The 22,450-nt window shown below is 38.9% G+C and overlaps 2 protein-coding genes across 6 annotated transcripts in view; both read left to right on the forward strand.

Moving 5' to 3' along the window:
• Nucleotides 1-274: 274 nt before the first annotated feature.
• nrde2 (NRDE-2, necessary for RNA interference, domain containing) lies at nt 275-14,525 on the forward strand. Of its 4 annotated transcripts, none has more exons than XM_058748686.1 (15): nt 275-1,142; nt 1,369-1,489; nt 2,598-2,715; nt 3,158-3,328; nt 3,763-3,906; nt 7,053-7,521; nt 7,604-8,018; nt 9,152-9,285; nt 10,546-10,669; nt 10,929-11,101; nt 11,285-11,677; nt 12,171-13,099; nt 13,882-14,023; nt 14,114-14,185; nt 14,312-14,525. In XM_058748686.1, exons 2-15 carry the CDS (start codon nt 1,429-1,431, stop codon nt 14,435-14,437), a joined length of 3,471 nt encoding a protein of 1,156 aa, XP_058604669.1. In that variant the 5' UTR covers nt 275-1,142; nt 1,369-1,428; the 3' UTR covers nt 14,438-14,525. The 4 variants fall into 4 exon arrangements, with proteins under 4 accessions (XP_058604669.1, XP_058604670.1, XP_058604671.1 ...); XM_058748687.1 differs by having other exon boundaries at nt 275-514; XM_058748688.1 differs by having other exon boundaries at nt 275-486.
• A 2,311-nt stretch (nt 14,526-16,836) lies between these two features.
• The window catches only part of larp1b (La ribonucleoprotein 1B), a 29,127-nt gene continuing 23,513 nt past the window's right edge, over nt 16,837-22,450 (forward strand). The window contains exon 1 of one of the 2 annotated variants that reach the window (XM_058749121.1): nt 16,837-17,559. In XM_058749121.1, coding sequence (XP_058605104.1) covers nt 17,205-17,559 — 355 coding nt within the window. In that variant the 5' untranslated portion in view covers nt 16,837-17,204. The remainder of the gene's footprint in view (nt 17,560-22,450) is intronic. The other variant, XM_058749122.1, reaches the window with a different exon arrangement.

Raw genomic sequence — 22,450 nt, forward strand, 5'->3', positions numbered from 1 at the left:
AAAAGTCAGTTATTAATTAAAAAATAACAGAATCGATATATAAAAATTAAGGACAAATCGACATCCAGTATAATAATTTTTAGGGTCGCAGTACTAAAAATAGTCTAAGAACACTTTACATCTTGAGGGACTACTTCTCTAAAAGGCACTAGTTTCTTTCGTCGGAATATTACTTATTGCATCAAGTCCTCTGTCTTTGTTGACGCTAGAGAGATTTCGGCTCAGCATGTCACAGCTTTTATGATTGGCCAGCTGAGACCTGCAATCCGCTCGTGATTGTAACAGCGTCTCTGATTGGTTACGTTAGACCTGCAATGCGTCAAGCCATTGCGCTCAGTGTGTCCCGGATCACGCAGCACTGGAACCGGCGGGCCAACAAGCCCTTCGGTTAGACAGGACAGGACAGGGCTGATTAAATTTCTCTCCTGGGATCAGATCTCATATTATAGACTCACCGTGAGACTCCTTCACATCCAGAAAGTTAAGGTTAAAATGAGTTTTCTAGAAAGTAATGGTAAGCACAAAGTGCTGCGCTCTTTGTCTAACATAAAGCCAACTGGACACACTCGCAGATTTCAAAATAAATAACACTTCAAACAGTGTGAAATGAAGGTTGCGGCATCGGAAATAAATAAATACTGTATATCGGTGTTATGATAATAATAAAAGATTTTCACTTACTATGACAAATCCTTTGTTAAATATGTGCAGTATACTTTTGCAAAACTATTACAATAATATATTAACTTTTGAGCTTCTTTGTTCTCAATCTACTATAACGTTACAATAAAACTTCTTAAAATGTCTTAATCGCCATGGAAAATATTTCCCCCCGCTATTCCTAAAATCCTTTAAATAAATCGGCTGAACAGTTTTGAAAAGTTTAACGATTCCTTCACGCAGTGGACTGAACCAGTTCGAGCGATTATCGAATCAAATTGATTCACCTGAGAACCGATGAATGAGTTCATGATCCCAGTTTTTAGATTTGGATGATTTAATGGGGTGAAATGCAAGTTTATCATAATAGCAGGAAAATGACAAATTAAACGAACTGGGAAATATATGACTTGGCCTGTGTGATATTTTATCAACACGCATAAGAAATAGAGTTGGTTTAAAGATGCTAAAACTTTTTTGAGGTAAGTTAACTTTAGTTCAACTTTAGTACTGTTTGCAAATTGTTTTATTATAAATTATAATTAGGTTCTAAATGACTCTTTTTGTGAGCCCACATCTATGTTGTAATTATGTCATAGCATAAATGAATTGCTGAATCATTTTTGGAACTGGTTCTTTAAAACAGACCGTTCAAAAGATCCGATTCGCGGAAACGAGTCTTTTCATCACTGCATGCTTTCCTTCCAGGTCGCAGGCGGATGACGTAACCGGCGCGCGTCTGTTTTGATCTGTGTGAACTGAAGAAACATGGCTCTTTTCCCGTCCTTCTGTGGACTGTCAGCCAATAACAGCTCTACTGGGGATACAGGTAAACTCTTTCTAATCTGCGCTCAGAGCTTCATACAGGATCAGGTCAGGTGCACTTAATATTGCATTAACGAAAGATAAACTGTTAAGAAAGCTTAACAGTTGTGTTGATTATTACTGTGAACGCTGCACGATTTACTGTAACTGAGCGCAGGTACATTACACGTTGATTAGCAGTAATAATATGTGCGTAACAGGCTTTATATTTAAGTTTAATTTTAGCGTCAGTTTTAATTTTATGGTAATTTTCGCTCATCTGTAGTATTATGCTTATTTATCAGTGATTTGTGATGAATCTTTTGGAAAGTACTGCATTGAACTAAATCCTTTCTGAAGCATCTCTGCTCCTCAGTTCTCTTAAAATATAAAGACAGTGCCTCATGGATTATTATAAAATGTAAGTAATTCAAAGTACAAAAACATTGTTAATCTTGTTAGGAACTTTTTCCTGTTTTTATTGTAGCAGTGTTATAATGCACTAGATTTTGTCCATATGCAAATATTTGTGACCAGTTACACTGCAAAGTTTAATACTAGGGTTTGTTCAAAGTGAGCAGTAGTTGGAGTGATGATTATACCCACCACTAACTAGCACATATTCTGCAATCACAAATGATCTTGTATGCCAAATACTGAACCTTTATGGATTTGGCTGCAGTTCAACGCACTGTAATCAGTCAGCCGTTCTGTTTGAGTGGATCCCATCTTTGAGCACTTAATAAGCTAGATGAAGACACACATCCCAACTAATCAATATCAAATTATTGGAAAAGGACCGTTTTCACATTGAGTACAGTAGAAAAGAACAAACTGCTCTTTCATGCAGATAACCTCTGCTGCCGTGGGGTATTTGTGCAGAATATCGGCCAGGTCAGCAATGCATCTGGCTCCTTCCCAGGCTGTCCACAGAATAATAGATAGCATCACGCTTCTGTCCTTCTCACTGCTTAAGGGAATCAGCCCTCTTTAACGTACAGTTTTTTTGCGTGCGAATCACATTAGATGCGCTCTTCTGAGGTTTTGCTTCATTTGTCGTGACTGACTGATTTATTCACTTCTTAAGAGGCCAGCAGAGCTAATTTGGTTTGACTGAATGTTTCTTCTCTCAGCTCCAGCAGATCTGGAATGGCTGAGTAATCAGAGCTTCAGCACAGAAGATGCTTTGAAGACTCACCAGCGGGCCACAGAGAGAGTGCAAGCAGAGGCAGAAGAACCAGCAGGCACAAGGTCATCTGATCCTTAAAGCGCAGTGCAGTTAATCACTGAATAAATTAACTTTATCACCTGTGTGATTGAAGAACAAAAGGGGATCTTCTTATTTGATTCCAAGCTTAATCTGGTGAAAAATAAATAAATAAATAAAATATGCATGAAAAAAAACAAGGCTGAAGCTGAGCTAGATGTTTCATTGGCTTCCAACATTAAAGTGTATTAAGGAAAATGAAAACGTCATATACAATTAAATCGTAAATTATTTTTCTTTTCTTTTTTTTTTTTTTGTTGCCTTTTATAGACCAGGCTTGAAATGCAGTACCCAGTTTTGCAAATATTTACACGTATACATAATTAAACACATTAAATTATTAACTTGACTGAAAAAAAGGTGTACTTCTGCAGTGTGTCTGTTTATCAGAGGACATAGTGAACTTCCTTTTCTTTGTCTATGCAGAGAGCAGAAGCATAAAGAGAGAGAAGATAGCCATGGCAGATCGAAGAAGAGAAAGAAAGAAAAGAAGAAAAAGCACAAGAAGAAGAAGAACAGAGACAACTCGGAGAGCAGTGGATCTGAATCAGACACAGTTTACCCCAGCGACCTGTTAAAAAAGGAGAACGCTGACAGGTTTGTTCATAGAAAAATCCCGCAGTACATTGATCCACAGTCAGTCTCTGATCTTTGTACCCACTTACATCTATATCAGGCTTAAAAGGCTTCACACATTTAATCTCTTAAAGGGACAGTTCACCCAAAAGTGAAAATCCTGTCATTATATACTCATCCTCATGCTGTTTCAAACTGTATGACTCCCTTTCTTCCACTAAACATTAAAGTAGAAATGTAGCAAAAAGATAATGCAGATATTTCCTTTTGGGGGAATCCGAAAGATTTGCAAGTGCCTTACAAAGATTGTTCTTTGGATTCTTTTAGAACATTTAAATGCACAAAACGTCAACCATAATTCTGCACTGTCTATTTAAGACACTTTTAACCCTGGATTTTTGGATGATGGTGTGTGTTGTTTTTAATGTCCTTGTCTTTCATCTTCTTGGCTACAGAGAGGAAGCTCAAGTTCGGGTGAGCGAGACCTTTATGTGGCTGGATGACCTCCAGACCCCCACTGACTCCCCCTTCTGTATTGACAGAAGAGCTGACCGTGCCAACTGGGAATACAAATCCCTCTATAGGGGAGACATAGCCAGGTAACTTTACTCACTATCTCTGTGTGTGTGTCTGTCTCACACACAGATGCTCTCCTCTTTCATTCTTTCTGTTTGGCTCTCTGAAGGTCAGCCAGTCTCAGCAGCAGCAGGTGCCAGACGCTCCATAATGCAGGGGAGTACTGTGACCGTGTGCGTACGAGAGAGCTGCAGTGTGTATTGTGCTCATGTGTCTCTTTCAACTGCTTTTATAACCCCAGCTTCTGTTTGCAGAAATCCACATGAAATTTTCTGCATTCCAACTCCAGAAGCACTTTTAGTCCTCCCTTTGAGACACACACACACACACTCTTTTTACTTCAAAATTAATGCAGTTAATTTAATGATTAACATGCAGACTCCATTTAAACTTTTTTTCTCAGAAAAAAGTGTGACATTTGCAAAAAGGGATGTGTGGGACTAGTCAACTAAATAATACTGCTGCTGCTAGTTGAGAATGGAAATACTTGTTTATGCTATTTAATTCCATTAATTTTGGCACATTTATGATTATGATTTGCTTTATATTCTTAAAAAAGCCATGTTTAAATTAATGTAATGTTCATGTTGCGTTTTAAAAATAATACATTGTTTTACTGTATCTGTCCACTTAGAAGATGAGCAAGGTGAGGGAGTATTTTTACCTACCTACACAAACCTTTTTAGTTTTATTTTATGTCAAACTGGTATATAACAGTTAAGCTTGCTTATAGGTAGGGCTGTGTAATTAATCGTATTCGATTATCATGCGCATCTCGTCAGTAAAGCCGGTTTCGTGATTAGCAGTAAATCGCCATCACCTGCTTTCAGATGGAGCGGCAGTTAATACACAGAGCTGTAGTTTGCTGACAAGCTAGGCAATATGCGGTTTAGCGTAGCTTGTCAGTGAACACTTCTGTATGAATACCCTAATGAATAGAATACCCTTAAATAATATGTGACCCTGGACCACAAAACCAGTCTTAAGTGTCCATCAGAGGAAAGCTGAATAAATGAGCTTTCCATTGATGTATGGTTTGTTAGGATCGGACAATATTTGGCCGAGATACAACTATTTGAAAATCTGGGATCTGAGTGTGCAAAAAAATCAAAATATTGAGAAATTGCCTTTAAAGTTGTCCAAATGAAGTTCTTAGTAAAGCATATTACTAATCAAAAATGAAGTTTTGATATATTTACGGTAAGAAATTTACTAAATATCTTCATGGAACATGATCTTTACTTAATATCCTAATGATTTTTGGCATAAAAGAAAAAACGATAATTTTGACCCATGCAATGTATTTTTGGCTATTGCTACAAATACACCCCAGCGACGTAAAACTGGTTTTGTGGTCCAGGGTCACATATATAGTTGCCAGTACACATCAAGCTTTTCTTGCGATTATGTGTACAGATACATTTCATACATGAGAAGTGTGTTCAAAAACAGATGTGCAAAGCTCCTGCTATGAATAAACAGAACCTTGATGTGTTAACTAACTTTTATTTGAGGGATTCTGTTTGTAATAGGCTACTGAGTTTTTTTTGTTTGTTTTTTTTTAGTTTTTTTTTTGGTCACTGCCTATTGAGTGAGTTAATTTTAATAAATATGTCTATATTGGCTAACTTTATTAAGTGTATGCTTACAATGATTAGAATGCAAGGCAAGCACATTGCATGCATATATAATATGACCTATTTTTCAGCGACATTCCTTAGAATTTGACTGTTTCATTCATAGATTCAGTGAGTGATTTCAAATGGATTGCTTATACAGACTGTTTTTTTTTTTTGTGTGTGTGTGTGTGCCTTCTCTGGGATTTAATTAAGATTACAGTGTGAGTACATGTAGTATGTTTACATGCATATCTTGCACCAATTATGCTTAATAACTTGACAACGTGTAATTTATTTATGTAAATACCTTTAATGGCATTTTTCTAATGGTTTGATTAAAACCATGTCAGGGAATAAGATTTTACCTGTTCCCCCAGTTTTGCTTTATATGGAAACACCTTTACCAGTAATTTGTTAATGTGCACATGTCTGTTTATGTTTTAATAGTTATCAGTTTAAACACACTCACTTTTAAAATGTTTGCCTTTTAAAATCTTTGTGATATTGCATACTGCAGAGGTGTCCAAACCTGAGAGTTTAGTTCCAACCCTAATTAAACACCTAAACCAAAGTAATCAAGGTCTTCAGACTCATTAGAAACTTCCAGGCAAGTGTGTAGGACCTGGTTAGAGCAACTTGGCAGGATACAGCCCTCCAGAAGCAGGATTGGACAACACTGGCATACTGGATAGTTATTAGTCTTCTCTGTCTTGCATCTATTCAAACTTCTATAGCCACATTTTTACTGAAAATGTGTTGTCAATTTATGTGTTTATTTTCATGCTCAGCCGTAAAAAAAAAATCCAAGATGCGTACTGAGAGCCATGACAATGGCAGAGCGGTTCTAATAGCTCATTTCATTTATGCAAAACCAAAGCCTTAAGCGTCTTTTGCTGCCTTGCAAGCACTGATGTCTCCTTCTGGAAATGTAAATCTACTTTATTTTGATGTCAGCATGCAGCTGTAGTTAAAGTTCTGTGCCTGTGCTTTCCATAAGCGTCGTTCTGGGTCTTATTTACTCCAATGTTCTGGCACTGCAGGCTATAGTGAAGGGTTTATTAGCTGCTCAGAGGCAACAAATCTCACACCTGGCTGTTCTCCAGCTCCTATCAGCTTTAATCTGGTGTCAGAGCTGCCATCTGTAACTTAAGAGACCACAATCAATACTTACATTCTCTCTCACTGTCCCTCTCCCTGACATCCCCCTCTCACACAGATGCCCCATACACACTCCTCTAAAGCTGATCGGTATCATGTGTGAAGAGTGTGTACAGAATGAGTGCACAGAGATGCATCACAGCACTCTTTTCTTGAGAAGGTCAAGTGCTGCTCCAAAGAGGATACAAATCCCTCGTCTTCGATCTCTTTCCTTCACTTTCTCCAGTCATCTCATCCTCACTCAGACACCTGCCAACTTCTGTTTTTACTTTGTCCTTCATCTGTCAGTTTGCCCAGATGGAATCTAAAAAGTTTCTTCATATTTTCTGCACTGTTTTTGAGGAAAAAGTTCAGTGGTTCTTCACCAGTTAAGCATTTGTTTTGCTTTTCAGGTATAAGAGGAAGGGAGGCTCATGCCTGGGGTTAGACATCAGGATGCAGGCTGTGAACTGGAACGATGGTGGCCCAGAGAAGAAGCGAGTGGACAAGAAACACGAACGCTATTTCTGTCCCTCCACCCGTCGGCTGCTCCGGTCAGATGGTCTGCCTGCTTTACCCGTACTCTCTGAGGGCATTGCCGTCAGCTCTGATACTTACATCAAGCTCTCAGCCTGCACTGAAGAGCAGGGCTCTTCCACCCAGGCACCCGTATCGTGGGTAAATCCGCTGGGCATCTATGACTGTGGAACCTCTCTTTGGCTGGAGGGCAAGGGTCAACCAGAGGTCAAGAGAGATCAGCAGGACGTTGAGGCTCAAGGGAGCAGCAGCACCCTTCTGAGTGCACGGGTGGAGGAGTTTAACAGGAAGCTACGGGAGAATCCTACGGACACCCAGCTGTGGCTGGACTTTGTACACTTCCAGGTAAGCCTCCAGATAGGAAAGGTGCCTGTTTCGTTGTTTCCTTGCCTAACTTAAATTTCTCTCTCTCTTTGTCTCTGATCAGGATGAACTGGCCTTTGGTTCTAGTTCATTCTCAGTTGCCACTGACACTGACAATGATGGTGAGATGAAGAAGATGTCTCTTCGTGCCGTGCTGGAGAAGAAGCTGTCCATTGTGGACAGGGCAGTGGAAAGTAACCCTGCCAACGTGGACCTGAAACTGGAGAAACTCCATCTGTGCAAAGAACTATGGGAGCCTGCCACCCTGCAGAAAGAGTGGAAGAAACTAGTGTTCATCCATCCAAACAGCGCGCCTTTATGGAGGAAGTATCTTCTCTTCACACAGAGTCATTTCAGCACGTTCTCTGTGTCAAAAGTCAACAGCATGTTCGGAAAGTGTTTAAGCACGCTCAGTGCAGTCCAAGATGGCAGTATGGTGTCTCACCCTCCGCTTCCAGGCACTCAGGAAGACCTCTTAGGTATAGCGATATTTTATACTTGTAAAATGTAAATACTTACCAAATTTGCTGTGTGTTGAGCAACTTTTAGACTTTCCAGATAGATTTTCCATCATGTTCCTGTTAATGTCTCTGAGTGTCCTCAGGTCATTTTTGCATTGTCATAGTTTTGCGTTTCACTAGTTTAGATGTGAATTTGCAGCCGTGGGTATTTTTCTTCTCTCCCTCCCCTCATGTTGCTGTGATAGCAGTTGGTGGAAACTGTAAACCTGTTTTGATTACACGCATAAATATTTGTGGAGTTAAGCACCTCATGTACAATTTGTGCAATGTTTCGGGCTGTCCAACCTTTGTGTGTGTGTGTGTGTGCGGCAGGGATCGACTGGCAGGCAACAGTAAAAGGTGATGATGTGGTGTTTTTAAGTAGATTGGCATGTTGTTTGTCAGCTAGTTTAGAGGGTGTATTGTGTGGGTCTGTTTAGAGAGAGTCAGAACACAAACATCACTGTCCTGGGCTTCCCCGTACTGGGATTTGCCGAAATGAACAGGCGTTAAAATCTCTGTGACGTGTGTGTGTGGATGAATGATCAGATTTTGAGCCAGGCCCCTTGCTGTTCTGTGCTCTCTATCACTGGCTTCTCAATTAGCCTGATTAAACAATTACCTCGAAAGATCTGGTCAGTGTGCACCGTGTATCTGGATCAGCACTCCCTGGGCCCAAATTTGCTAAAATTTACACACAAACATACAATTATTTTTACACAGATTGGACCAGACTGATTATGAGGTGATGGGTCAATGTTGAATGCACGTCTGAGGTTCTGAAATGAGTTGAAAGGAATATAGTTAATGTAGAAAATAAAATCTGTTCATTTACTGACCCTCGTGTTGTTCTAAACCTTTTTTATGTTTCTTGGGTCAAAAGTCATACAGGTATGGAACAACATGTGGGTGAGTAAAGGATCGTTTTTGAGGAAAATGTTCCTTGAACAGCTCTGTGACTCTGTGCTGCTCTCTTGTGCTCAGAGGTGGCACTGCAGTATTACCTATATCTATGTCTGTATTGGTAAAACTTTTATTTCAATCATATTTATTCTCATTTCACAAATATCTGTGATCATAAATGTAATAAAGTGTTCTCTCTTGTCTGGCAGATATCTTTCTACAGCAGTGCCATTTCCTGCGGCAGGCGGGTCACACCGAGAAAGCTACGTGTCTCTTCCAAGCCCTTCTGGACTTCACTTTCTTCAAGCCAGACAGTGTGAAAGACCTTCCCACTAGACAACAGGTACAGTACACACACAAACGCATCAAAACCCTTTTGTAAAAGTTATGTCCTTTAATTATTTCTCTTTGCAGCAACACCACATAACTTCAGATGAACATCTTTTCCATTCGGTTTCACTCTGACTCATTGTTTTTGAATGTGTCTAATGTCAGTACCGCAATGTGTCCAACTCGGGTCCTAACCTGCCTAATTATATTGTGCTTCTTTAAGGCAGAATAATCCAACTAATTATTCAACTAATTATAAACATGGAATGTGTAGTAAAAAAATGTTACATTTTAGAAAGTGTATAGAACTGAGAGATAACAATGTACAGCAAGATGTGTTTGCGTGTTCACGTGAAACGTGGTTGCTCTGCCCTCTTTGTTTTGGTCACAGGATTTGCTGAAGAGGCATATTCACATGCACTGTTGGTTTTTAAAACAAACTTTTTCTTCAACAGCAGAAATATCTGTCCTGTCAACAGCCGCATACACGTTCTGCTGAGCAAGACCTAAAGAGTCCTAGAGAGTCAAAACGCTCCCTGTCCTAAATGCTTTCAACATGAACTTGATATGATTGGAAACTGTTGGTTATTATTAAAAACATGATTCGCATTTCAGTCTGTGATAGACTGCTCATATTATACCCACCCCACATTCTTACTCACGGTAAATAACTGCGAACCTGCGTTTCTTTTGCATTTCATACCCTTGAAATTTAGGGGACATCAATCAGTGAAATGGCCTGGTGGGTAGTGCACATCACTGCTGAATTAATCATCAAGTCAGCATGTGATTGGCTGACCACTCCTGGTGTCTTTCTGTGATTGGTTGAACAGGTTTTCAGTGCTGGTTGGGTTTGATGCTGCAGTATGAGGTAGTTTTGGCGCTTGGTGTTGAGTGATAACTGCAAAATAAATGACCAGCTTCAACGTTCAGCTGAGTACACACTTTACAGCACTTTTATGTGAATGGGAGTGTTGCTGCTAGTGATTCTACAAATGCATCTTTTATTGAAAACCTGGAAATACCAGTTTTTTAAAATCCAAGACTGGAAAAGTTCTGGAAAATGATAAAATCACAAAAAGGCATGAAAGTTTAAATATTTCATGAAGACAGGGTAGAAATTCTATTAAAACATTTATTATCCAGTGATCATGAATGAATGGACTAATTATGAAAATCCATTGGTCAAAACGTGAGAGAACTGTGTATTATTTGCCGTACTTGTGTTTTTAGGCTATTTATTATCTTTGTATTTCTTTGTTTGTTTGTCCAGGTGGATTTTTTTGAGCCATTTTGGGACAGTGGAGAGCCCAGGATTGGGGAACGGGGAGCTCGGGGATGGAAGGCTTGGATGCTTCAGCAGGAGAGAGGAGGATGGGTGATTCCACCTGAGCCAGGTGTTCAAATCAAACATACATGCACAAAGATGTAGATCTTTGCCAATTCAATGTAGTATAGCTAGTGGTATTGTGATGTTTGGTATTTCTGATTATTGTACATGGACATGAGTAATAGGGAGTACTTGTGACAAAGAGTTGACCAACACAGTTTTTGATGCTCAATTCCAAAACATCAAAGCTTTCAATCACCCCCAAATCAAAGTCTTTTGTTATCGATTGTGAGAGCTAACATTACAGTAAACTCTGTGGCCTGCAGATGAGGATGACGAAGAAGAGCAGGACGACTCCGAGATCAAAGACAAGACCTGGCCTAAGTGGAAGATCTGGTTAGATGTAGAGGCATCACGAGAGGCAAACCACTGGTTGCCATGGAGACCAGATAAAACCAAGGGCCAATCAGAAGAGGACTGTGAGGACCCCGACAGGCAGGTGCGATGTTTGTTGACAACCTGATGAGTAAGCCCAAATGAAATATGCAGATGATTTGGCATTTTTGTTCAAAATGGATTTAAACTAATTTATAGTTTAATGCATAGTCAAATTAACTAAAATATTTGTAAGATGTTATCAATGTTGCATTTATGCTTAAATCGCTTTTTTGTCTCCATGCAGGTCTTGTTTGATGATATTGGCCCATCTATGATTCGTGTGGACAGAGTAGATCTCCAGCTGCAGTTGATCCTGTCATTCCTGCAGTTCCTAGGTCTGCCTGGACCTTCAGGAAGGTTCTCTACAACCTCTTCCTCAAACATTCTATTGGATGATCTCGCCTTCCTTGAAGAGGGCCCAGACCCGGAGCGACCACTGACCTCTCATGACCTCCCATTGGCTGGGACCTGTGCAGTGGGTCACATGACATTTCTGAGTGACTGCAGGAGACAGGCAGGGTTGTGTAAAGCAGGGGAGGAGTTTCTCCAGAACGTTTTACAGCAAACTCTCCCACTCGTGTCTGTACAGGATCAAGCTACCATTACCCTCTGCTGGCTGCAGTATGAGAAACTAAAGGTTTGAGCAAAACTATAAATCGAACTGAACAGGTCATATTTTGCCAGGCAGTTATTGAAAATAAGAACTTATTCTTAATTAACTTGCCTGGTTAAATAATGGTTAAATAAATAAATAAAGGTTAAATATTTCATGCAAAAAAAAAAAAAAAAGCAATAAATTGTGGCATTATTTTCATAATAATAATTTAAAAAATGTCATTACTATTAGTCATATACTCCAATTATAATATTAAATACAAAATAAATTATATAATATTATATAAATTTATATAATTGTATAATATAATATTTAATATTACTATATATTATATTTGTGTATGTTACATTGTAATTATAATCTTATGATTCATATGAATTATATAAATATAAATTCTAATTTTACAGCCATGAGATTTGTTTGAAGTTATTGTCAGAGCCACTATTTTTTATTTACTTCTTTACTTTCATGTTTGTGTTAGTCTACAACCTTCTTCATTGCTTTTCTATTGTAGGTGCTGAGATGTCTACGCAGTGGAAATAAAAGGCGACTGAAGTCTCAGGGGAAGCGTAGTAAACGGCTAGCAAAACGACTGCTAAAAGAGCCAGATAACAGGGGCAGCCTGGCACTTTGGAGAGAGTATGCCCATCTGGAGTGGCTTCTGGGTAATCTGGAGGAGGCACGCAAAGTATTTGACACTGCCTTGGGCATGGGCGTGACTAGAGGCCTTAATGATCCTGTTCTCTGTAACCTCTGCTTTCTCTATGCCCAGTTAGAGGTAGAGCAGGCCTTAAACAGTGGGACAGTCCCTACTTCCAAAGCTGTCTACATTCTTACTAAATTAGCCGAGGGTGCTGCCTACACACCTTTCGCTGGTCAGATCAACCCAGTGGCCATATTAAAGGCCAGAAAGACCTATGAGCAGGCCCTCTTGAGCTTTTTACCTGAGCAGAGCACAGGCAGCAATGCTGCAGCTTCAAAGAAATTCCACAGGATGTCCAGCCTGGTAGGATGTTTTGGGCTTTTTCAGTACCTCACAGTGGGGATAGATGCAGCTGATGCTGTGTACAGTCAGGCCATCCAAAAACTGATTTCCAGCAACTTGAATTTAGAAGTAACACATGGATCTCTGAGGAGACCCAAGGCCTTTTCAGACTGGGAGTCTGTTGCTGTCCAGCATGTAGCACTGCTGCGCCACCACGCCAGCACCAGTGTGTTTCCTCTCTCTCGGCTAAGATTGGCACTTACAGATGCCCTCTCCTTACTGCCCTTCAGCGCCTCATTATGGCAACTCTACCTTCAAACAGAGAACCGATATCACAGCGCTGGCCGTGCCCGCAGGTTTTTCCACAGTGTGGCAAAGAAAACTAACAGTGTTGTGCCGTATCTTTTCGCCGTTACTGCAGAGCAACGACTGAGACAGATGCTGGACTCTGTTCAGAGGTGAGGAAAAAAAAGAGTTCTTGTAAGCTTTACTGGACTTTTGTTTGTTTCATTTTTTTCTTTATTCTTTTTCTTAATTCTTTTTCTCTCTCGATTGACCCTTCGCAAAGAGCTTGACTGATAGGCGCTCTGACCAATCATAACGCCAAATCCGCCATTTTGCCCAACAAAAAAATTCAGACTGGAGAGTAGATTAACTTTGGTGGACTTAAACTTGAAAATTGTGTGTATTGACATCTTTGCACGGTTGAAATAAATAGTTCTGATGTTCATTCATGTTTATTTCGTGTTTCAAGTGAATATGAAAAGACGATTGGTTCACGTGCCGCTTGAAGGTTATTTCTGGTATGAAAGGCCTCAGCTTTCAAATTTTGACTTTTTAAAAAAAATAATTCAAACAATAAATACCATTTTGTGGCTTTTTAATGTGTCATGACAGATCAGTGTATTGCCTCAGACAATGTGTATTGCGAGTACAGCATGGCTTGTCGGACATAGCAACAGTAACTAAGGAGGGTGGGTTTCTGCGAAGGCTCAATTTTGTTTCGTTTCCTTTTTGTTTGTTTTCTTGTCATTTCATTTTGTCACCTTTCGTTTCATTTGCTTTGTGAACAAAACACTTCTGGCAAAGCTCAGTCTAACACTTTGTAGCTAATGTGTCAAAGCACATTTCAAAATGTGACAAAAGTGTGCTGCATTCTCAGCGTTCCAGCAAAGGTCACTATAGCAGCAGTGAGTAATAACACTAATCTGATTTAGTAACTGATGTCATCTTTGTCCAGGTCTCATCTTCCTGGAGAAGCCCTGCCCACCATACCAAATAATGGTCTTAGCAACCGTATCCGCTGTCTGTTTGAAAATGCTACAGCAACAGAACATGGGGCCCACTGTCCTCTGCTCTGGAGAATGTATCTGAACTTCATGGTAAAGTTGTAAATGCATGACAGTTGAGAGATGTTCAGAAATAGCTACAGGTATGGGGGTATGAGCTGCTTCCTTGTGTGTTTTCTACAGGTATGTGATGGGAATGCAGAGAGGGGCAGTGGAATCTTCTACAAGGCCCTACAGGCAGTGCCCTGGGTAAAGGTAAGATAAGCTATACTTACACAAGGTACTGAGAAGCATGTTACTGTGAACATGTCTGCACACTTAACACTTTACTTTCAGACTCTTAATGTGAGTTACAGTTTGTACATGTGTGTGTATTTGCAGGGCTTGTACATGGACGCAGTGCAGCTGTTCCCTGAACGTGTGCAAGAGTTTTTAGATCTTATGACTGAGAAGGAGTTGCGTCTCAGAGTGCCCATGGAGGAGGTGGAAATCTTGCTGGAGGACTAACCATCAAAACCCTTCCCATAACAACAGCAAAAAAAAAAAAGAAAAGAAAAAGGTTTTATTTATTTTTATTTTGGAAATAAATGATATATTGAGTATTAAGATGTGTCTCTTTTTTTAATATAATGTTTGTGAGAATTCATCATAGTTTCATGTTTCAGTTAGTTGAGTGACTTTTCATTATGAATGAGTTTAAAGCCAGTTACAATCAGCAAATATTTTCTTTTGGCCAGCAGAGGGCATCAGTACCTTCTCTCAGTGTCCTGGATTTGACCCACAAATTTACAACCTCAGATTAGGATTATCTTCAAATACCCAGAGGTCCTTGCAGTGCTTTATATTGATCTTTAGACTGCAGTTTAGTCTTTTCATCTCCCCAATGCTGACTTTTCTGCTAAACTGAGTGGCAGGAGGTGCAGAACCTGAGATTTAAGACATGCATTTGAACTGATATGAAGTAGTTGGTAAGAGGAGGATTGGGTTTTTCATGCTTATTGCATTCAGTTCTTCATCCAAACTGTCTAAATGTATTCATTATGGCAGTTTGAGTGTGCCATAGTGAAAGGGGGGATTTGTTTGGACCTTTATCACAGTAATGTTTGGGTTTGCTCTGTGTTTTAAAAAGTAGGAGATGGAACTGATGTCATTGTCTTGTGAAATGTTACCCAACAACACTTCTGGGGTAGGTGTGACAAAGATAGCATAAATTTCTTCACAGCTAATTCTTTTCATTTTACAGTGTAAGGTCACGAGGAACTGTCTAAAGGGCTCTGGAAGAACATGGTGTATCACTTTTACATAAACAGAAGATCCACAGAGCTGTCATCTGCTAGCTGATCAAATTAAATTAGAATTTTCGTAAACAGCAATTTGAACATCTTTGAAGACATTACTTTATATCCAGTATATAGTAGTCAACATTTGAAGTGGATCAAAACCTTTCATCAAAGTTGTCCTAAAATCAAAACAATACCCGTTCTTGTTTTAGGACAAATTTGATGAACTTTTTGATCCATCCACTTCAAATGTTGACTACTATAAGTATAGCTCCTTAATATACTTCTTAATTAAATACATGATTGTACATGTAGTGTATTTAAAAGATTATGCTTCATGTAATTTATTTGAAAAGCAGTGCATTAAAACAATGAAACGAACATTTTGTTGCAAAATTGGACTGCAGTTGCAAAGTGTGGCAGCAGGAGGCGAACTGAAAAGCCTGACATTTTGTCACACCAGTCACTTGAGGATATTAAACAAGCATTATCCCTGCACTGCTTTTCTTTGACAAATTTAGGGAAGACATCTTATGACGACTATGCTCTTTGGCCAGTGTTGGAGCAGAAACGGGATTACAAATTCAATTTATTTTCAATGTTATTTATCACGTGATTTCTTTTAATAATAAATAAAAGGAGTGTCACAATTTTGTGAAAGAACTCCATCTGGTGGTGTATTTAAAAAATTTCATTACCATTTTCTTCCAAAACATCTTGAGTTACATCCACAGTAACTGTTACTTTCATCTGTCTTCTTTCATTAACAGCACAATTTCTGATAAATAGTAGCTTTAGTGGTTGTTTTGCTCTCGGTGTGATGCTCAACCAAACTCAGTTCGCGTGCTACTTATAACGTCTATCTGTAAACGGATTAATATTTGTAATTTGACAAACAGTCTAAACCAGCTGATGAAATTTGTATGATATCTCGTTTGATGTTTTTTCGGTTTTTGTAACAGTCTGTGACCGTGTGTGTTTACTCGGGGAAAGGCCACGTCAGACTGCCTCTGATCAGTGTTGCCAGATCGCGTTAGAAAAACAAGCCCAAACAAACATTAAACCTCTTAACGGGAATTACAAAGCAAATTACTTGATGTGATATAGGGTTCAATGAACTTACATAAATCAAACAAGGTAAATCTGCATGTTATACTGACCATCAGAATAAAGGATAAATCAAACTACCTATGAAAAGGGGGAAAGTGAATACTTATAATTTGAGGTGAGACTGAAGCAAAATATGAAACAAATTACAGTAACTGGATGCCATATATTAGTTATCATTGATTATTATTATTATAAATTATATTAATTTGCAAATTAAAACTATTATGTGAGGTATAGACATAGTCTGTGATTTTTTAAAAATATATAGTTTAGATTATAAGACATTAAACGCAAAACAAGCACAAAAAAAAAATGATGTTATTAATGGTCAGTCATACTTTGTTGTGTTATGGAACCAAGCACTACCAAGTCCTAATATATACTGGAAATAAGCAAAATGCAACCTGCTAACTTTAAAAATAAAACAAGCCTCTTGGAAAAAAAAAAAAAAAAAAGTGGACATGGCAACACTGCCTTTGATCAAACCACGTTCCTCAGTTCTGCAGTACCGCCGCGTGACCGCGAGGGGACACACACTCGTCCAATGACTCGTGGCCGTTCGTAGTATTTCCTTTTATTTAGGTGAGTTGCAGATCAGCCAAATCGTGAAGTGGGTTGAAAACACTGGCAAAGTTTTTGTTCTCTTCGTTTGGCTTACTGTAGTGTGATCGCACAACATGGCTTCTTTAAGGGATCGAGCATTTTGACATTAAGAAGACGAAAAAGTCCGATGCAGCTCTCCGCCGTGTTTCAAGCTGCTGGCTGTCAACTTGTGCTCTAGCTGCAACAGCTTTGACCGAGTCTTTTTCTTCATTTGCGCTGGAAAATAACTATTGCTGGATAGTGAGAATATAACAACGCGTGGGCGTTTGCGCTTTTGAACCATGACCACTGAAGTTGCGAGTGACTTGGACGTGACAGTCTGTTGTTTGGGCGAAGGGAACCAAAACAAGTCGGACACGGATCGACCCAAGAAACCTGATCGAGCGAGCCACGAGGAGGGGCAGCAGGATCCTCCTCAGGTCGACTCTAAACATCAAAAACAGGGGGTCATGGAAAGCAAAGCGGATGGGTTAAGTACGGACAACACGAACGACAAGGAGAACGAGCAGAATGCATCAAGCCACAATGCAGAAACTGCCAAGAAAGTGATCGAGGCTCCTCCGCCAAAAGTGAACCCATGGACGAAGAAGAACGCGTGCCCTCCTCATAATGCCACCAACAGCTCGCTACAAACAGGTAGGGAGTTTATGCTCACACCATACACGTTTATGCCTCCAACAGCATTTATTCTCATGCACACATGTGCTCTGTTAGCTCGCATGTGCTACTGCAAACAGGAGCGGCCATTAAACTCCTGTCATTTCACTTTTATACCCTTTTTCGCGTGCTCGTGCACCTTGTGCTTTGAAACGTATGATAACTGAGGCTATTCTCTCAATTTATGATAATTCATAAACTTTGTGCCCATATCCGTAAAGAGTGTTTTTCATACATGGCCAAAGAAACGGACCAATCAGTGTTGGGGGCGTGGCCTGTTAGCTTTAGCACTAGTGATGGGACAGCGAGTCGGTTCGTTTGAACAGTTCGTTTTATTGACTGATTCAGCCATTGTTGTACGTTATCACGTCGTCCTTGGCAACAACCTGGTGTGACATCGTGCCCTAAAACCTTTTAATAAAAAAGTATTTGGACACGTATTGCTATTTATTGATGTTTATTATCAAGAGTGTTTATTGTAATTTGATTGATCAAAGTTTAGGTCGTTCTTATGAACTGGGTTCAAACACTAAACTATAATTAGAATTTACATGAATAGGTTCTAGAGTTTATATTTGCTCATTTTAATTGAATAAAACACAATTTATTGAAACCAACTGTGTTAGATAAAACTGGCACTAGATAAAGTCGTAAACATATTTCCAATACGTTTTATTTGTAACATCACTATTCGTAAACAATTCATGGTTCTCATTGAAAAGATCCGACTCTTAAGAACGATTCGTTCACGAATCGGACATCACTATTTAGCAACGCGCTAACACCACAGATCGCTTAATCCTCTAATACGGTATAAAGCAATGAAAGTCTCACTACTCTGCTTTATTCACACATTTGACAGAGTCTATAAGTGGTTGTGACTGCCGTGTTTTAGGCTTTTAGTCTCGGAGTTTCGTTTGTGGTTTGGCTGACATGCTGTGCTGTCCTGCCTCGCCTGATTAAAAACACTGCTGTTGTTAAAGTGAGATAATACGTAGAACACATTTAAGACACGTATGAGAACCGGTCCGTGTTATGTTACTCATATGCTCTTGTAGAGGTTATTTTAATAGGTTTTGGACTAGTTTAAGTAGTCAAACGCACTGCATGTTTTTTGTCAGGAAGCCCGTAGCTTTTTTTTTTTTTTTTTTTTTTGCCATTTGTGATGTGACCAAATATGGTGGCAGTGGGAATAAACGCCCATCAAAAACGTCCACATAAGTCTGCCGACAGACCCGTGTGTGCCTCGATCATTTGGGTGTATTTGGACAGACTTGCTGATGTGGGCAGATTTAACCCCTCTCCCCACCCCATCTGATCGAGTTGCACGGGAGCACGTGGAGTGCTGAGCACTGCAACTCCAGCAGGAGCTCATGAGAGGCCTTTACACCCTCACCGCTCCACACTGAGCTTCAACCCCACTTACACAGCTGCTAAATACTTCATAAGTACTTGAACACTTGGTTTTTGGATCCTCATAGTGTTTGTGGTAGTGTGCAGCTCACCTTTTGAGCTGACCTTAGGACAATATGGTAGTTTTAAAGGAATGTTCATATTAGACCACTCCCTCAACTGAACATTACTGTGTGTACATAGATAAGACCATCTGATGGGTTTTGTTCACATGAGTGTAAGGAACGTGCTTATGTATGTACATTGTTGTTTAGGGTGAAGAGTGACTTTTTTTTAGATGTTAAGAATAAACTGAGACAACTATAATTTAGCTATTTGTAGTTTAGTTTCCCTGATGAAGTGTAAACACTGAGGCACATTTTTCTGTTTAATTTAAAATAGATTGGCTCCAGCAATGGATCAATGCTCAAACAATGGCAATGGTTTTGGGTGACACCATCTGTTTGTCTGACTATGGTTGACGGGGGAAGTGTGTAGGAAACCTGTTTAAAAACAGGTAATGTTAATGCAATAAAAGAAGGCACTTCACCTTTAAATAACTTGGTTTGCATATCTAGACTTTACAGTAGTAAGAAGATCACAAACCAGAAGAGCAAGTTATTTTCAGATGAACAGTTTTGTTCATTAGCTTGTTGTTGAGAATCTCATTTAAGGGGCTGATTGAAAAAACTTTAAGAAAGTTTGTGCATCTCAGAAAAAAAAAAAGATCTGATTGCTTGAAGTCATCATTCAACTTTGCAGTCTTTTTCCAAAAATACCATAAATATATAGTTTTGACAATTAAGGTGCGATCCCGTTTGCAAAATTTTGTGGATAAAAAAGATCCATTGTCTGTTTTCAATAGCATATAAAAAGAAAGCTCACATAGACGTCGCTTAACTTGTTGGCCATCTTGGAAAATTATATGACCAACTTGAAAATGAGCAAAATCTACGTGGAAAACCTTTTTTTCCACACGTGAAACATGGATTTCGTCCACAAATTTCACAGAGAAACTGTAAATATGGCTGACCTTTATATATCTTTGGATACCTGTTAGACTAGTATTAGTTTGATTGGATGGGTTCCCACCTGATACCTAAAGTACACAGTTTATTAGTGATGCATTAAAAGTGAAATTTTACTGAAATTAAGGTTTTCGCTTAGCTGGAAACTGAAAAGTTTTTGTAATTCAGTTTGGGTGATTGTGTAACTGAACTCTATGTGCTGTTCAGGGCATCATGTTCTCAGGTGATGAACTAAACCAATCATAGTAAAGTTCTTCGGTCTCATTTAAATTTTTCAGCTGAACGGATTTACATATTGCTTCTCTAGCATCATTTTTGGTCACAGTGTATCCACACTGCCAACTTGTTTATCTTTTGTCACCTTTTCATGTTGTGGGCATGCAATAGATGCTAACAACCAATTTTGGTCTTGTTTTTTAATTTATTTATTTATTTTTCTGATTATTTTCGGTTGCTGAACTTTTGGTGCATCACTGCCCATTTTTTTTTTTTTTTTTTTGTTTGTTTGTTTTCTTCTTTGTATCCAGTATTGAGTGATAGACATCTTGTCAAATAGAGATGATGTTTTCAAGCCACTCCTGGGCAATCAGTGTTTTGTATGGTGATTAAATTCCTCTGTGTCAGTCTTTGAATGATTAAACCCCTCAGCTGAACATTCAGTTGAGTATCTGAATTACATGGCTAATTTCCTGTTTTTCCTTATGAAGAAAAAGTTGTTTTCAGTTTGAATGGAGATGTGTCGCAAATTGGCGCTTCTCCTTTGTGGTTTGACCAAACCAATACAGTCTGTTGTGTGAATTATGTCAATCCATATGCATTGTTCGTGTCATTATTCTGGTGAATAAACAGAGCTGTAGATCTCACTGACCTTGTTAAGCCAAAGGTCTTTGTGCTTTCTGTAATGTGGGATTCATGTCACGATTCCAAGTATTTGCAAATGGGACTGTGATGTGAAAGAAGCTCTCAGGTTGATCCTCAGGGATCTGTGTTGAAAATCAGAAATGTGTGCTTTGCTTTGAATGATCAGAATGCTGTCAGATGATGTATGGACTGGTAGCAGTGTTTTAACAACCATTACTCTGGTCTTAGAGGCTGTACACATGTTAGCTGACATTTGAGAATAGACTGCCCCCCTGTCAAATAACCATAGGGTTTGTTGTAAGCAGCTTTGTGTGTTTTTATAGTGATACTTGTATGTGGTCATTTTTGAGGTTATAAACTTACGTGGCTTAATGTGAATGTCACATTTCAAACTCTTTCTAGTTGTTGGTGGTGCAGTGTTTGTATTACACTACCTTTCAGACATTTATGGATGGTAAGATGTTTTTGAAAGAAGCCTGTTATGGTTATTAAGGCTGCTTTTATTTAAGAAAAAATACAATAAATACAGTAATATTGTGAATTTATTACAATTTGAAAATAAGTTTTCTATTTTAAAGTATTTTATGAATACATAATTTGTTCTTGTGATGGCAATTTTTAGTAGCCATTACTCCAGTCTTAAGTGTCACATGACCCTAGATAGAACCTAGATCATTCTGTCTAGATAGAAATCATTCTAATATGCTGATATTCTAATATGCTGTTCAAAAAATATTTCTTAGAATGATCAATGTTGAAAACTTTAAATGGAATATTTTACTTAATAGTTACACCACTTGACATTTGTAAACAAATACAGTTTAAACTTTTCTTGAAAATGTCATATATGAAAACAACATGAATACAAAGAGTACATCTTAAATTTCTTTAGAATTTAAAAAACATTTTCCTGTCTCTTTAGCATGTTATTGACCCTAGTTCCTTGACAAACTTTTGCAAAGCTTTCATTCATTGGCATAGCAACAGGAAGCCAACTGGCTTTATGTGATGTTTTCTGGCTTGACATTTTAGTGATTTAAATGATCGTTTGCATTAGATTAAGTTATTAAGCCTCAGGCGGTATTTACTGACAGAAAGGTGTTGTCGGGACAGTATCAGTAAGTTTGTATGTATGGTCACACCCCACACTGTCAGCAAGCGCCCAGTGCCTTATCATACAGGCCATCCTTTCAGTAATGATAAAGGACCCCGGACACTCCCAGAAATGGGCGTCCCTCTCTATTGCCTGTTTAATCCTGGCAGCTTCTTTTTTTTTTTTTTTTTTTTTAAAGTAAAGAAATTTAAACCGGTTTTGTTGGCAATTCCAACAAAGTAGTGTTTGATTCTCCCACAGGGAAAAAGCTTTGAATGCTGCTGTATTTCTGAAGAATAAAGCTGATTTGATGTGATCATTTAAGGTCAGAATGTTAATCTTAGAGCGTTCATGATTGTTTCTCCACAACCACAAAGAATTTAAACTCCTCCGTGCAATTATAAAGCCCCCGATGTTGCAATGAAAGGATAGACGTTCTTCAAAAGTCAGGCATACGGTTGTGTCACATACATTGTGCTAACTTCATTAGCGAGAT

This window comes from Onychostoma macrolepis, chromosome 17 (assembly GCF_012432095.1).
Source record: "Onychostoma macrolepis isolate SWU-2019 chromosome 17, ASM1243209v1, whole genome shotgun sequence".
Taxonomy (NCBI): Eukaryota; Metazoa; Chordata; class Actinopteri; order Cypriniformes; family Cyprinidae; genus Onychostoma; species Onychostoma macrolepis.

Coding starts and splice junctions, on each gene's coding strand:
- nrde2 (XM_058748686.1), top strand. CDS start 1,429: ATGGCTCTTTTCCCGTCCTTCTGTGGACTGTCAGCCAATAACAGCTCT. Junction 1,490..2,597: donor CAGCTCTACTGGGGATACAG/GTAAACTCTTTC, acceptor TTCTTCTCTCAG/CTCCAGCAGATCTGGAATGG. Junction 13,100..13,881: donor ATGCTGGACTCTGTTCAGAG/GTGAGGAAAAAA, acceptor ATCTTTGTCCAG/GTCTCATCTTCCTGGAGAAG.